Genomic DNA, 14,719 nt, shown 5'->3' on the forward strand with positions numbered 1-14,719 from the left:
TCTCTGTCTCTCTCTTTTTTTAATATTTTAAGTTAAGCTCCATGTCCAACGTGGGGCTTGAACCCATGACCCTGAGGTCAAAAGTTACATGCTCTACCAACTGAGCCAGCCAGACACCCCAAGGGGTCCCTTTTGAATACAACCACACCACTTACAGTGGAGTGGTGGGCATTGAAGATAATTTAAGACCAAGGAGGTACCCCACCTTGCATCACTCATGCTTTGTCTCAGGTAAGACCCTGACAAAGGACTGGAGGTCTCTAAAGACCTGGCATCTGCTTCTGAAAAGTCAGCCGGTGTTTCTTGGGGACTGTCCTCACTGAAATCCTGAGGACAATGAGGGTCTGTTCATTCATCGACTCCCACCCCCAGCACCAGCTCCATCCACCCCATGGGACTGAGAACTTTATCATTAGTTTCAGGACTCATTCACCATCAGCATACAGACAGGACTTCTTCAGCTTTCAGCAGATTTTTGGCTTTCTTTTCCTATTTTCTAACCAACAGAAGTTCGAAGAAAATAAATTAATATTGAAGCCAACTTAGTTTATAAAGCAAGATAAAAACATGGTTAGCAAAATTAGTCCTCGCAAGTATATGTCATAGCAATTTGTTGGCATTCCTCTTTGAGAAATGATCCTTACACTATTGTTTTCGATTTGTTTTTCCTGTATTTCTCTCTCATTAAACTAATAACCCCCATGACAGCAAGGATAGTATCTAATTTGTTTCCTCATCTCTAGGTGACTGTTCTGGGCCTTTCACAAAACAGATGCTCAGTAGGCCAATAGTGAATTAAAATGTTCCAGAATTACTTTATGTAGTAATGCAATTTGGTTTTCCTTAATTCCATTGTATTGGTGTTCCTATTCCTTTCTACTAGCAAAGGTGATCAAGGACCCTTACCATTAGAGAATGGGCAGTCTCATACTTTGTAAATTACTTAACAAATAAAGCTCTGGACATTTGGGAACTTACAATTTAAATCAAAAATGATTTATTGTATTTTGATTCAAGTTTATTACATTTAGATTTTCATGTTTTTTTAAGTTTATTTACTTATTTTGAGAAAGAGAGAGCATGTGTGTGCACATATGTGAGCAAGGGAGGGGCAGCGAAAGAGGCGAGAGAGAATCCTAACCAGGCTCTGTGCTGACAGCTCAGAGCCAGATGCTAGCAAGATCTCATGAACTGTGAGATCATGACCTGAGCCAAAATCAAGAGTCAGACACTTAACCGACTGAGCCACCCAGGCACCCCTAGATTTCTGCCTTCAGACATGTTTTGGGATTCTTAAGAAGATGAAGTATAATTTTAAAAAGAAATGTTATTTTTTTATAAATTTTTTTTATTGCTATTTGTAATATACTGTGAATTTTATATCCAGACCAAAGACTAAGTGCCTTTTCATCCAAATGGAATTCTGTGGTAAAGGGACATTGGAGCAATGGATTGACAGCAGAAGAGGCCAGACACCAGACAAACATTTGGCTTTGGAATTGTATGAACAAATAACAACAGGTGTGGATTATATACATTGCAAACAGTTAATCCATAGAGACCTTAAGGTAAATGAAAATGTACTTTGTTAGGAATTGATAAATATGATTTAGTAATTTTATTTTTTTTTTAATTTTTTTAATGTCTGTTTTATTCTTGAGAGAGAGAGAGAGAGAGAGAGACGGAGTGCTAGCGGGGGATGGGCAGAGAGAGAGGGAGCACAGAATCCGAAGCAGGCTTCAGGCTCTGAGCTGTCAGCACAGAGCCCGACGCGGGGCTCGAACTCACGGACCGCGAGATCATGACCTGAGCTGATGTCAGATGCTCAACCGACTGAGCCACCCAGGCGCCCCTATGGTTTAGTCATTCCAAAACGTATCTTCTGTAGTTTTAGAATTGATTAACAGTCCTGAGGAAATAATATCTCTGATCCTCTGAAGTTAGAATGGATCTAGATCTTGCCCCAAATACCATTCCATAGGACCATTCAGAGGATCTTCAGGACAAATCAGTGAGCCCTATAGGAAGGAGCTCGTTCACTTCTGGTCCTATCTGGCTGCTCTGTATACTCCGCTTGCAAACACTGCTTCAGTAAACTACCTTTGCATGCAAAGAATTACTGTGGCTACCACAGCCAGTGGGCTGCTTTGTCATTGCCTCTGCTGCTACTCAGGCTTGTTTGAGAAGCAGAAGGGACTCTGATGACTGGCTTTGGGAACATGATTCTCCCAATTTCTCAGTCATTACTCTTTTTTTAAATATTTATTTTTGAGAGAGAGAGAGAGAGAGAGAGAGAGAGAGAGAGAGAGAAAGTGGGGGAGGGGCTGACAGGAGGGGGCCAGGAGATCCAAAGCAGGCTCCGTGGTGACCGCAGAGAACCCAATGTGGGGCTTGAGATCATGACCTGAGATGCAGTTGGATGCTTAACCAATGGACCCACCCAGGCGCCCCTATCAGTCATTATTCATGACGGCAATCATAGCTACTGGGTCCAGAGTCTAGAACTTTCCTGGCATTTGGTTAGTCATTTCTACCCCATGACTGGAAAATTGTAATCCAGAACTTGGAACACACAGCATACCTTTGTATTTTTATTTTCTGCTGGCTTCCTAGCTTCTTTTATGGTTGAGATGAGCTGTTTTCCCATTTTACCTCCTCATCAAAATCAAAGAAGACAGAACAGCTTTTCACAGCCTCCCTCACTCTCTCTTCCCTGTAATTGGCCTACTTCCGTCACATTTTGGCCATGCTGAATCCTATCATGGAGGCTTTGCTCCTCTTCCTCTTGCGTGGAACATTCTCCTGCTTGTCTTCTCTGGTCTCAGGCTTTTCATGTAGCCTTTCCTGATGACTCTGGATCCAGGAGAAGCACCTTTTCTGTGTAGATCTTGGCTGTTTGCTTACCCCACCCATCTAAAATAGTCAAGAATAAGGATGAAACAAAAGAGTTTCTTGAGTAAAAGAAGGACCCACAGTTGTGGTTGTTGGGCCTACATAGGAATAATTGGCCCATAAAAGATATTGTGTCTTTGGTCTGCCCAGGAGCTGGAGTGTTGGAGTCCACCTACTTTCATCTGCTTTAGTATCTGAAGGTGCTCTTTGAAGTTGGAATGTTGTAAGAACTGTGTTCAGAAAAATACATTTCGATTGGCTATGCCTTCACCTTGGAATAGGAGATATATATAGTTAAGTAACAAATTAAGCACATTTATTTACTTATAAAGTAACCTGCAAATAAATGCAGAAGTTTGGGTATTAACTCCCGGGCTTCCCTGCTCTGGATGAATTCTCGAAACTGACTGGTGCTGACTGGATGTTCCTTTCTCTAGCACGTCTCTTGCCCGTTCTCTCCTGTACCCCATACTTCCTGTTGCCCTGTGTCACAGTGTTCTTTTCTTGTGTCTGTTTGCAGACGATGTTTGTTCCGTGTCTGTAGTTGCTCAGAGATCAGACCTTAATACTCCTGAGCCTTCTTTCCATCTTCCAACTTTTCTAGCTTCTCTACTATGGTTGCTGCATGCACTATCTTACAACATCATTGACAAGAGACTCATTCTGAGAATCTCAAACTTAGAAGAGATCTTAAAGGTGTCGACTTCAATCCCCAACAGATCCTGGACTCATATTTGCAACATTTCTAACAAGTGGGTGTCCAGCCCCACCTTGAATACTCTCTGACATGGGGACTCTCAAATTCCCATTCCTTGGACCACACTGTTAGTTTATTAGGATATATTAAAGCAAACCTTTTGGTTTTTTCTACCCACCAGTCCTGGATCCATCCCTTTGTACCGTACAGAGTGAATCCACCTCACATTAAACATGTCTTCAGAGATTTGAAGGCAGCAATGCCCAAAGCCTTCTCTTAGACAGAGAAATCCTTACTTCTTCAACTGGCATTTTAAAGACCTGTGATATTAAATATCCTGTTTGGGGCTACCTGTGTAAGGGTAAATGTCTTATAAGGAAATATAAAAATAGCCCTTGTTAAATGTGATTTGGATATGTGTTAACAGTCTGTCAAATTGGTGCTTATAAATTCAAGATTGGGTTTCTTTTTTTGTAGCCAGGTAACGTGTTTTTGGTAGATACAAAACAAGTAAAGATAGGAGACTTTGGACTTGTGACATCCCTGAAAAATTACGCAAATCGGACAAGGAATACAGGAACTCTTCGATACATGAGCCCAGAACAGGTGAGGTCCCTTTCCTTTCTGTCTATATAGTTTTCATTTCTTTTGTATTTTTAATTAGAAAGATAACAGACACCTCTTATAAAATTAAAACATCACAGAAGGATATAGGAAGAAAGTGGAAAATTCCCTTTAACCCAACTTTCTATTCCTACTCTTCTCATAGAGTCTGTTGTTTATCCTTTTGGATCATTTTCTGTGAGTTATAGACATTTATAAACACACATCTGTATATATATGCAGACTTTTTGCACAAAAATATAAAGAGATGTTTCTATAACTGACTGTACTGTTATTTTGTGGCTTTTTTTTTTCACTCAACAATGTATCATAATCTTTCCGTACCAGCACAGACGGATCTGACATCCATTTTAGCGACTGTATTGTATACTGAAGTATAGCTATACCATCATTTATTTAACTGTTCCCTTATTGATGAGTGTTTATTTAGGCTGTTACCAACTTTTTACGTGTTTTCCTCCTTATCTTTGACTCTAAAAACACATATTTCTTTTTTTTTAAGTTTATTTATTTTGAGAGAGAGTGTGCTAGTGAGCAGGAAGAGGGGCAGAGAGAGAGAGGGAGAGAGAGAGAGAGAGAGAGAGAGAGAGAGAGAATCCCAAGCAGGCTCTGTGCTCAGCGTGGAGCCTGACACGGGGCTCGATCCCACAATCATGAGATCATGACCTGAGGCAAAATCAAGAGTCCACCACTTAACCAACTGAGTCACCCAGGTGCCCCTAAAAATGAGTATTTCCATGATAATCTGTAATCGATTCCTTTAAGTGAAATTACTGAGTAGGCTGACAGGTGCATTTCAAATTTGGTAAATACTGTGAAACTGTCATTCGGAAAAAAGTGATTCTATTATGCCCTCCTCCCAAAGTGTAGGACAATGCTGCTTTCTCCTTCACACTCCCAACCAGACTAGGGTGCTAGCAGACTGCATTTTGGCCTCGGTGATGAATGGAGAGTATCCTGATGTTTTAGTTTGCATTTTTCAGATTTTTAGTAAGGTAGGCCATCTACATATGTATGTACTTACAGCTTTTCTGCAGATTTTCTATTCATGTGCTCTCCTCATTTTTCTTAATTAGGTTATCTGTTCCTAATTTCTTTGTAAGGAATATTTATATATTTTGGATATTGATTCTGTATCTGTTAACCATATTACAGAAATGTTCTTGTATGACAACTTAAAATCTTCTACGCTACATTTTAAAAAAGAAATAACAAGAAACCATCATCAAGGAGAACATTTGAATGTTTGTCTTATGTGTAGTTTCATTACTCTGATAGTCTCCATTTTTGGTTGATAGCTTATTGTCTGTTTTCATCTTTTTGATGTTTGAGAGCCTAGGGTAGAGAGGAAATCCACCTTTTCCCCTTGGGAACCATGTGGCATAAAAACATAATTTAATTTTTTTTTGTGGAATAGGAAAGTGGAAGACAAACTTTAACTCCTGCACCCTGTATTGTCACCCTAAAATATTTTTGAAAAAATCATTCCTCATTGTTCTTTTCATTTCCTTAGTGGTTTTTAAACTGAAAAACATTTTATTGAGAAATAATTTGTACATCATGAAGTGTATGTATTTTAAAGGTACATTTGTCATTTGACAAAGGCATATATACCTGGGAAACCCATACGCTTGTGAAAATGTAGGACATCTCCCTCGCCTGTGAAAATTCCCTCAGGCCCTTTCCAGTCCCTCCCTCCTTCCCAGAGGCAGCCGGTGCTCTGATTTCTGTCACCACAGATTAGTTTTCCCTGTCTTGAGCTTCATATGAGTGGAATCATATTTTATGTATGATTTTTTTATTGTATTTGATTACTTCAGTCAAACTAATGTCTGCTGGAGAACCTCTAGTGGTTGTTTATACCAGCAGATTATTCCTTTTCATTACTGAGTACTATTCCATTGCCTGAATATACCACAGTGTGCTTCTCTATTCTTCTGATGGTCATTTGGATTGCTTCCAGTTATAGAACATTATGAATACATATGAACATTTGCATGAAAGCCACTTACTGGGAACTCTTAACTATTTCGCCTCCTGTATCTTATTTAACACTACTGTCAAGCTCTGAGGCTGATATTTTTGTTATCCCCATTTTATGGCTGAGATTATTCCACCATTGATGGTTAATTTACATGAGTGATGCAGCCAGTTAGTGACACATTTGAACCAGGGCAGTGAGACTCCTTAGATCTTGCTAATAAACACGCATTGTTACATGATATAAGATAGTTTGGTCAAATAGCTGTTTTGGTTTGAGAAGCCATGGATGTTTATATCAGGTATCTATCAGTAACAAATATAAACATATTTTGGTCTCTTTAGATTTCTTTACAAGAATATGGAAACGAAGTGGACATCTTTGCTTTGGGGCTAATTCTCGCGGAACTCCTTTACATATGTCCCACTGTTTCAGAAACATTACAGGTAAATAATATCACAAAAAAGAATTAAGCAACAAAAATTATTAGCAGTCATCTCCAAAGTGCTGCCACAGTAACTGCCCTTATGTGAGGATAGACTTGAATATATTAGTATTGACTGAGAAGGAAATATGGATTTAATCTTTCACACAGTTGGGCAACCAAAACTTTTTGCTTCAGACCAGAAACTTTGGTCTTCTTTTGAAGGTGTGTACATCTCACAAAACTAAAGCTGTTTCTTCTTATTTGAGTCAGTCAGTAAAATTTTATTGATTGCCTGCTTTGCCTAAGACACTGTGCTAAGTGCTACAGGGTTTTAAATGTGAATAAGCCTTGTTCTCATGGAGCTTTTATTTTAGAAGGGAAGATACTATAAGAGAATGCTCTACATGTTTTTGGGAAAAGACACGAAGTCTTGGGGAAACAGGACAGAGATCTTTCTAGCTGTAGCGATTTAGGTTTCATGGAGTATTTAAGTTGGGCTTTGAAGGATTGGTTGGCTTCTAATAGGCCAAAATAGAAGAAAGATCATTCCAGCCTTCCTTGTGCAGAGGGTGGGACTAGCAGACAGAATCATTTTTCTTGGAGTAGTAAGTGACAAGGAAGGGATGGTTGGTACACTGGAGAGACGTGTTGGGACTAAATTAACGCAAGATTATGGACTTTCTTATGGGGGCAGTGGGGGGCTGCTAAAGGTATTAGGCAACCGGAGGGATATCTTGGTCTGAAGCTCAGTAAACCGACTTGCTGGAGCCAACAGCCTTCTCTGGACAGCAGGGATGATGAAAATACCTAGCACGTAGGATGCCAAAAAGGATGAAGGGAAGTAATGCAGATGACGCTCTTAGCACTTCAACATGTTGATGTTAAGGATGGGGAAAGGCGGGAGAGGAGAGTCCTGCTTGCTTCTGGGCCAAGAAGCAAGTTTGGTTTTCCTCCTGAGTGAATAACTTCCTCATGTATATATATATATATGTGTATATATATATGTGTGTGTGTGTGTGTGTTTTATTTTCAGATTTTTAAAGAGCTAAGGGACGGCAAGTTCTCAGACGTATTTGATGGCAGAGAAGTAAGTACTTGAAAATAATCAGACTTTCATTCATTTCAGCGTTCTGTTTATTAGTATTGACTCACTATCATTACAGAAAATTCTTCTGCAAAAATTACTGTCACCCGAACCCACGAAACGGCCTCATGCATCTGAAATACTGGAGACTTTGAAGGAGTGGAGGAATGTAAAAGAGAATAAGAAACAAAGCACATGTTAGAGCTCTTCTAAAAAAAGTATCCTGCCTTGGATATTCAATTTTTCTATAACTGTCTAAAATCTTCTAGGGACACCTATTGGGTATTTACCTTCTATTTTTATTTTCCTCTTAATTTTTCACTAAATTTTAAGAAGGTTTGAATCTTTTTTTTTTTTTTTTTTTTTTTTTTTACTTCAAAAACATTCAGACACTTTTCTTTTCCTGAGCTTATCTTCTTATTATAAACATAGGGGAGAATATCTCTCAAATTTTTAAAATATTAGCAAATCAATTAATATTCATTAAATGTCCACTGTTTCTAGGCCAAAAATATATGAGATCTCTCACTGTTTGAAATAGCTAATTTAGAGAAATATGGTACTCATAAGAAGATAAGTGATATACAATCACTTTGGAAAACAATTTGGTATGATCTGGTAAAGTTGAAGGTGTATATACCCTCAAAGCCATCAATTTGGTTCCTACATGCTTGCCTACCAGAATGTTCATAGAAACCTTGTTCATAACAGCCAAAAGAACAAAAAACAATGTACATCACAAGAAGAATGGATAAATGTATTTTTTCATACATTGTAATACTATATAGCAGTGAAAATGAACGAATTATATAGCTAAGTGCAATAACATGATACATCTCTGAGGAACATAAAGTTAAGCCAACAAAGCCAGTTACAGAAAACATATACAGAATGATTCTATTTACATAAAGTTGCAGACCACGCTAAATGAAATACTTTGTTTAGAAATCCAAACAAATGTGGTAAAACAATAAAGGGAAAGAAAGGAATAAGAAATTCTACATTTTGATGGTGGTTTTCTGACGAGGGATGGAAGTGGTGTGATAGGGGAAGTAAACTTCAAAGATAACAGTTCACTTTGTTTTAAGTTTATTTATTTATTTACTTTGGAGAGAGAGAGAGGAGAGAGAATTCCAAGCAGGCTCTACACTTACAGCATGGAGCCAGATGTGGGGCTCGAACTCCTGAGACACGAGATCATGACCTGAGCCAAAGTCAAGAGTTGGATGCTTAAGCATCATGACTGAGTCACCCAGGCACTCCTCACTTTTTTTGTCTTAAACCAGATGTTGCATTCACTACTGTTTACTGTGTACTCTTTTTATCTTAAATACATTTTGTATCTATTAGAACACTTTTTTTTTTTTAATTTTTTTTTTCAACGTTTATTTATTTTCGGGACAGAGAGAGACAGAGCATGAACGGGGGAGGGGCAGAGAGAGAGGGAGACACAGAATTGGAAACAGGCTCCAGGCTCTGAGCCATCAGCCCAGAGCCTGACGCGGGGCTCGAACTCCCGGACCGCGAGATCGTGACCTGGCTGAAGTCGGACGCTTAACCGACTGCGCCACCCAGGCGCCCCTCTATTAGAACACTTTAAAGAGATAACTGTGCTAGAAGGCAGTAGGTAAGCACAGAGAAGAATCAGTCTGGAGAAGTTTCCAGGAGATCACTTTCTACTGAGGTATCATGGCATATGGCTTAGAAGTGGCATTCCGGTGAGACTTCTAAGTAGGCTAGGGATTTAGACAAGTAGTGAGGAGCAAATATGGGCAGGAGTCTGGACAAGAGCCATGGCTTGAGTTCTGGAAAAGATACACCTAAGAATGTTGGGTATACTTTGTTTCCCTGAATTGCTGGAGAGAATACCAGAAGATAATTTGGGTCACATCTTGGAAAAAAACCTGAGGGGAAAAAACCTGTCATATAATTTTACAGTTTTTAAAGTGAGCCAAGTTTAGGCTAGGCAGAAAAGTCACAGAGAAAGGCTTTTATGAAGGCTATAGCTATTTCTAAAAAGTTATTGAAGGCAGTTAATATGGTTTTCAACTCTCAATGCAGTATTTGATCAAGGCAAGGTTTATCAATGGAGGGTAAAACCATTGGTTGAAAAGGTGTTGGGGAACAAGATCTTCAAAGGATTTAAATATAATCCCACAGATGATATATCAGTTACAAAGGGGAAAGGGAAATGTACCTTTACAATGGAAAGACCTCCTGGTCTCCTTAATAACCATGTGATTAAATCAACATCACTGAAGGTGGGACTGACTACCTAATATTATGCCTCTCCTGATGTAAGAGTTATGTACTATCACCTATTTAGTTTTCTTGCCAAAGCATTTAACTGGAACTCAATCATGAAGAAATTATTAGACAAATCCTGAATTAAGTCATTCTGTAAGATAATTACCTTGGGCTTCTCAAAAAGTCAATATCACACACAAAAAAGTAGAGGAAGTATTCTAAATAGAGAGGTATAATGACCAAATGTGATACTTGAACCTTGATTGTATCTTGGATGTTAAAAAAAAAAGAGATAAAAAAAAAAAAAACCTGGAGCGCCTGGGTGGCTCAGTGGGTTAAGCGTCTGACTTTGGCTCAGGTCATGATCTCATGGTCCATGAGTTCAAGCCCTGCATCGGGCTCTGTGCTGACAGCTCAGAGCCTGGACCCTGCTTCAGATTCTGTGTCTCCCTCTCTCTCTGCCCCTCCCCCACTCACACTCCCTCTCTGTCTCTCAAAAATAAATAAACATTAAAAAAAAACCCATCAAATTATAAAAGACGTTTTGGGGACAGTTAACATTTGGGTATGGACTGCATATTAGATGGCATTATAGAATAATTTTTAACTTTCTTAGGTGTGATAATGATATTGCAGTCATGCAGGAAGAGGTCTTAGGCAGTGCATGAGGAAATATTTAGGGGTGAAGTGGCATGATAGGGACAACTTTCAAATGTTTAGTGAAAATCACTATGTATGTGAAGGGAGAAAAAGCAAATGGGGCAAAATGTTAACAACTGAATGACTGATAAATCCAGGAGGAGGATAAAGTTATTTATGCACATATGTGATTTAGCTTTTATATATACACATATACATAGATAAGTGTGTGTGTATGGGCAGCTACATAATTTGGGACCCAGTGAAATGAACACATGGGGACTTTGTTCAGTAATTAAGCATGGGTCACTTCTTGAATATGGAGCTTTGTACAGCTGCACAGGTTCCACAGCCGTAAAGCCAGACATATGTGAAGATATATATGTATACACACATATATACGTGCACATGCATATGTATCTGAGATGAAATGTTTAGAAGTCTAAATACCAGCTTCTCCAAGACTCAGATTATCCAGGACCCTCACTAGAAACAAACTCACAACATCCATTCCCTACTGGAGTGTCCACCATAACTTGAGGTTCCTGGCATGTTAACTTTTCATTATGGAATATTGGAATTCATTGTGGAATATTTCATTATGGGATATTATGGAATATTGAATGATTCTAATATTATTCATATTTAATTTAATAAATTTTATGTTAAAGCATACACAAAAACAGAATAATGAAACTCTATGTTTCATTCATTCATTCAAATATCAATATTATGCCTTCTTTGTTATATATACCTCCTTCCTTTTTTTTTTTTTTTAATGTTTAATCATTTATTTTGAAAAAGAGAATGAGCTAGCTTGTACAAGCAGGGCAGGGGCAAAGAGAAAGGTAGCGAGAGACTCCCAAGCAGCTGTGCACTGTCAGTGCAGAGCCAGACATGGGGCTCGATCTCACGAACTGTGAGGTGACCTGAACCAAAATCAAGAGTCAGATGCTTAACCGACTGAGCCACACAGATGTCCCAACCCCCCTTCCTTTTTTAAATTTTCTTCTACTGGAGTATTTTAAAGCAACTCTCAGTCCTTGTATCATTTCACTTGTAAATACTTAAAAATGTATTTCTGACTTAACATCTTTTGAATTTATTTTTTTAATTTTTTTTTTTCAACGTTTATTTATTTTTGGGACAGAGAGAGACAGAGCATGAACGGGGGAGGGGCAGAGAGAGAGGGAGACACAGAATCGGAAACAGGCTCCAGGCTCCGAGCCATCAGCCCAGAGCCTGACGCGGGGCTCGAACTCACGGACCGCGAGATCGTGACCTGGCTGAAGTCGGACGCTTAACCGACTGCGCCACCCAGGCGCCCCAACATCTTTTGAATTTTAACAAAGCCATGATACATTGTCATTCAACAAAATTAATATTTCCTTGATGGTTGTATAGTAACCAGTCTGTATTCAGTTTTCTTCACAAAAATATATTTTGGCCAGTTGTTTAAATCAGGATCCAACATTGCATTTAGCTGATGTCTCTTTTGCTTTGTAACATTTACCCGTTTTAAATTTCTTTCCTCTTGCCATTTATTTGAGGAAGGAACTAGATCATATATCCTGTGGAATTTCCTTCATTCAGGACTTGACTGATGGTATCCCCATGGTGTCTAGTTAGGACTAGAAGCTTGATTTGATTCTGGTTCAAGTTTTTTTCCCCAAGAATACTGCATAGATGATGGTGTATACTTTCCTTGACATCTCTTCAGGAGTAACATAATGTTTGGTTGTTTCATTTTCAGTGATCTTAAGATTGATCCGTGGGTTCTGGTGGTGTAATCTACTATAAAGTTTCTTTCCAATCTTCCACCTAATGGTTGGAGATTGTTGTTTGGATCCATTATTTCATTAGGGGTTGCAAAATAGAGATTTTTGGATTCTGTAATCTTTATCATCTGTGGTTATTCTATAAAGAACTTTCTTTAAAGCAGAATGGAATAGATGGAATAAATATTTTAGAATGAGTTGGTGCCCTGGTAACCCCCAAAGGCAACAAATAAGGCTTTCGTTTTTTGAGCAGCGGTATGACCCAGCCAGCTCTTTGAAACAGTTGTGTTTAGAATGGGTTGGAGCAGGAGGAGACTATATTTGAAAGACCAGAAGGCTGAGAGGCTAAGACGGCCTGAAAGATACTGGGGACGGAACCAAGAGGAGTCGGTGACTAGTTGTGAGGATTAAGGAGAAAGTATGGCCAGAGATTACCTCCAGGTTTGTTTGAAGGTGAGTAGCCAGATTAGGATGTAGGCTTCAATAGGATTAACCCCCAAAGAGCCACACATATTTGAGAGATATTTTGTCTCACACTTTTATCTATTATACAATTTTTCGTTAGGATTTAAGCCAATAGGAAGGCCACCGCACATCTGTCCACGTGATGAGGGGAGCACGTATGGGGTGTAAAATATTAGCTCTCATTTGGAGATGCTGTTTGTGTTGCTGCCAGAATATTGAGGTGAAGAGGTCGAGCAGACCGTGGAAAACACATGAGAGAGAGGATGGATTCATACACAGAGTGATGTGTATGTTATCTGGAAGTAACCCCTGAGGCTCAACTTTGAATCCAGGGGAGATTATGCAGAGGAAGGCAGACTAAGGAACAAAGTATGGCAAACACTCCATTTAGGTATTTACTCTTTATATCTAAATGTCAACCCTGTCCTTGACGTCTGTGTGATTCTCTGTCTGTAACTATGGCCTGTCCCAATCCTGCATGTCCTCAGAACAGTCTCAGATGAAGGGACTACAGTTGATAGAGGTACAGTGTTCTCACTATTGGTTTAAACTCTGACTAAAAACAGTAGAAGAGATAAAACTGTGAGGCAAATACCTCTCAAATATGTGTGACTCTTCAGGGGTTGAGACCTGTATTAGTTTTCTATGGCTGCTTTGAAAAACTACCACACACTTGGGGGCTTAAAACAACACTCATTTATTCTCTTACACTTCTGGAGGCCAGAAGCCTGAAGTGAGTTTCACTGGGCTAAAGTCGAGGTGTTGGCAGGGCCACATTCCTCTGGAGGTTCCCACTCCATGACCCATGTTCACTGACTTACTTGACTAAGCTCCTGCCACACAGGTCAGCTGTGTTACCTGAATAAGGTTTTGCACTCAATGGCTCTCAACTATGGTTTCTACCTAAAATCTCCTTCTTTTTTTAATAACAATTTTACTGAGATAGAATACATACCATACATTTCACCCATTTAAACTATGCATTTCAGTGACGTCATGCATGTTGAGAGTGCAACCGTCACCACGATGTTATCTTTTTAATCTTTAAATTTTTTTTTTTTTTTTTTTAGAGAGAGAGTGCACAGAGGAGGGCAGAGACAGAGACAGACAGAGAGACAGAGAGAATCCCAAAGAGATTTTTTGCCCAATCTGGACTTTCATTTAAATGGAATCATACAATATGTGGTCTTTTCCATTTAGCATAATGTGTTTGAGGTTCATCCATGTTGTGGCATGGATCAGGACCTCCTTCCTTTTTATGGCCAACTAATAATCAATTCTATGGCTCTATCACAATGTATTTATCCATTCATCAGTTGATGGACATTTGGGCTGTTTCCACTTTCCTGCTATTATGAACAATGCTACTATGAATATTCATGTGCAAGTTTTATATGGATGTATGTTTTCATTTCTCTTGGGTAAATACTGGGAGTGAAAGTGCTGGGTTATATTGTAACCCTTTCCTCATAACTTCACGTATTGAAATGACATTCAGAATCAAATTCAGTGTGACTTCATCATGTTCCACTGTCCCCCACCCAGAATGGAACTGTTTCCTAGTTCTGCTCTTGTCCAGTGCCTCAGTATTATGCTTACCAATTTGCCTTGGGAGCTCAGTTTTTCCTGTGTGGCTCTTTCGATGAATTTCTGGAAAGCAGGGACAGGCTCTCTCATTTTTGTTTACCCCAAGGCAGTGAGCCTACTGACCTGCGTAAAGCAGGAACTCTGTAAGTGCTTTTGAATCGGTGGGAAATAAAAGTATTAAGGATTTCATATGCTTGATCCTACAAAATGTGTCTAATACTAAATAATAATGTTCACTTTCAAATTTCAACAGTTAAATGGCAAATAACACTTAAAAAAAGGTATTTAAGGGAAACAA

The 14,719-nt window shown here is 39.0% G+C and overlaps 1 protein-coding gene and 1 non-coding gene across 3 annotated transcripts in view; one reads left to right on the forward strand and one right to left on the reverse strand.

Annotated features, from left to right (window-relative positions):
* The window catches only part of EIF2AK2 (eukaryotic translation initiation factor 2 alpha kinase 2), a 33,329-nt gene extending 24,473 nt beyond the window's left edge, over positions 1 to 8,856 (forward strand). For both annotated transcript variants that reach the window (XM_030311297.2, XM_030311298.2), the window contains exons 12-16: positions 1,388 to 1,568; positions 4,067 to 4,195; positions 6,539 to 6,640; positions 7,655 to 7,708; positions 7,785 to 8,856. In XM_030311297.2, the coding sequence (XP_030167157.1) occupies positions 1,388 to 1,568; positions 4,067 to 4,195; positions 6,539 to 6,640; positions 7,655 to 7,708; positions 7,785 to 7,907 (589 nt within the window). In that variant the 3' untranslated portion in view covers positions 7,908 to 8,856. The remainder of the gene's footprint in view (positions 1 to 1,387; positions 1,569 to 4,066; positions 4,196 to 6,538; positions 6,641 to 7,654; positions 7,709 to 7,784) is intronic.
* On the reverse strand, positions 43 to 115 carry TRNAK-UUU. The gene has a single exon. It is a non-coding gene; the product is annotated as a tRNA-Lys (tRNA).
* Positions 8,857 to 14,719: the final 5,863 nt, after the last annotated feature.

This window comes from Lynx canadensis, chromosome A3 (genome assembly GCF_007474595.2).
Source record: "Lynx canadensis isolate LIC74 chromosome A3, mLynCan4.pri.v2, whole genome shotgun sequence".
NCBI classification, from domain to species: domain Eukaryota; kingdom Metazoa; phylum Chordata; class Mammalia; order Carnivora; family Felidae; genus Lynx; species Lynx canadensis.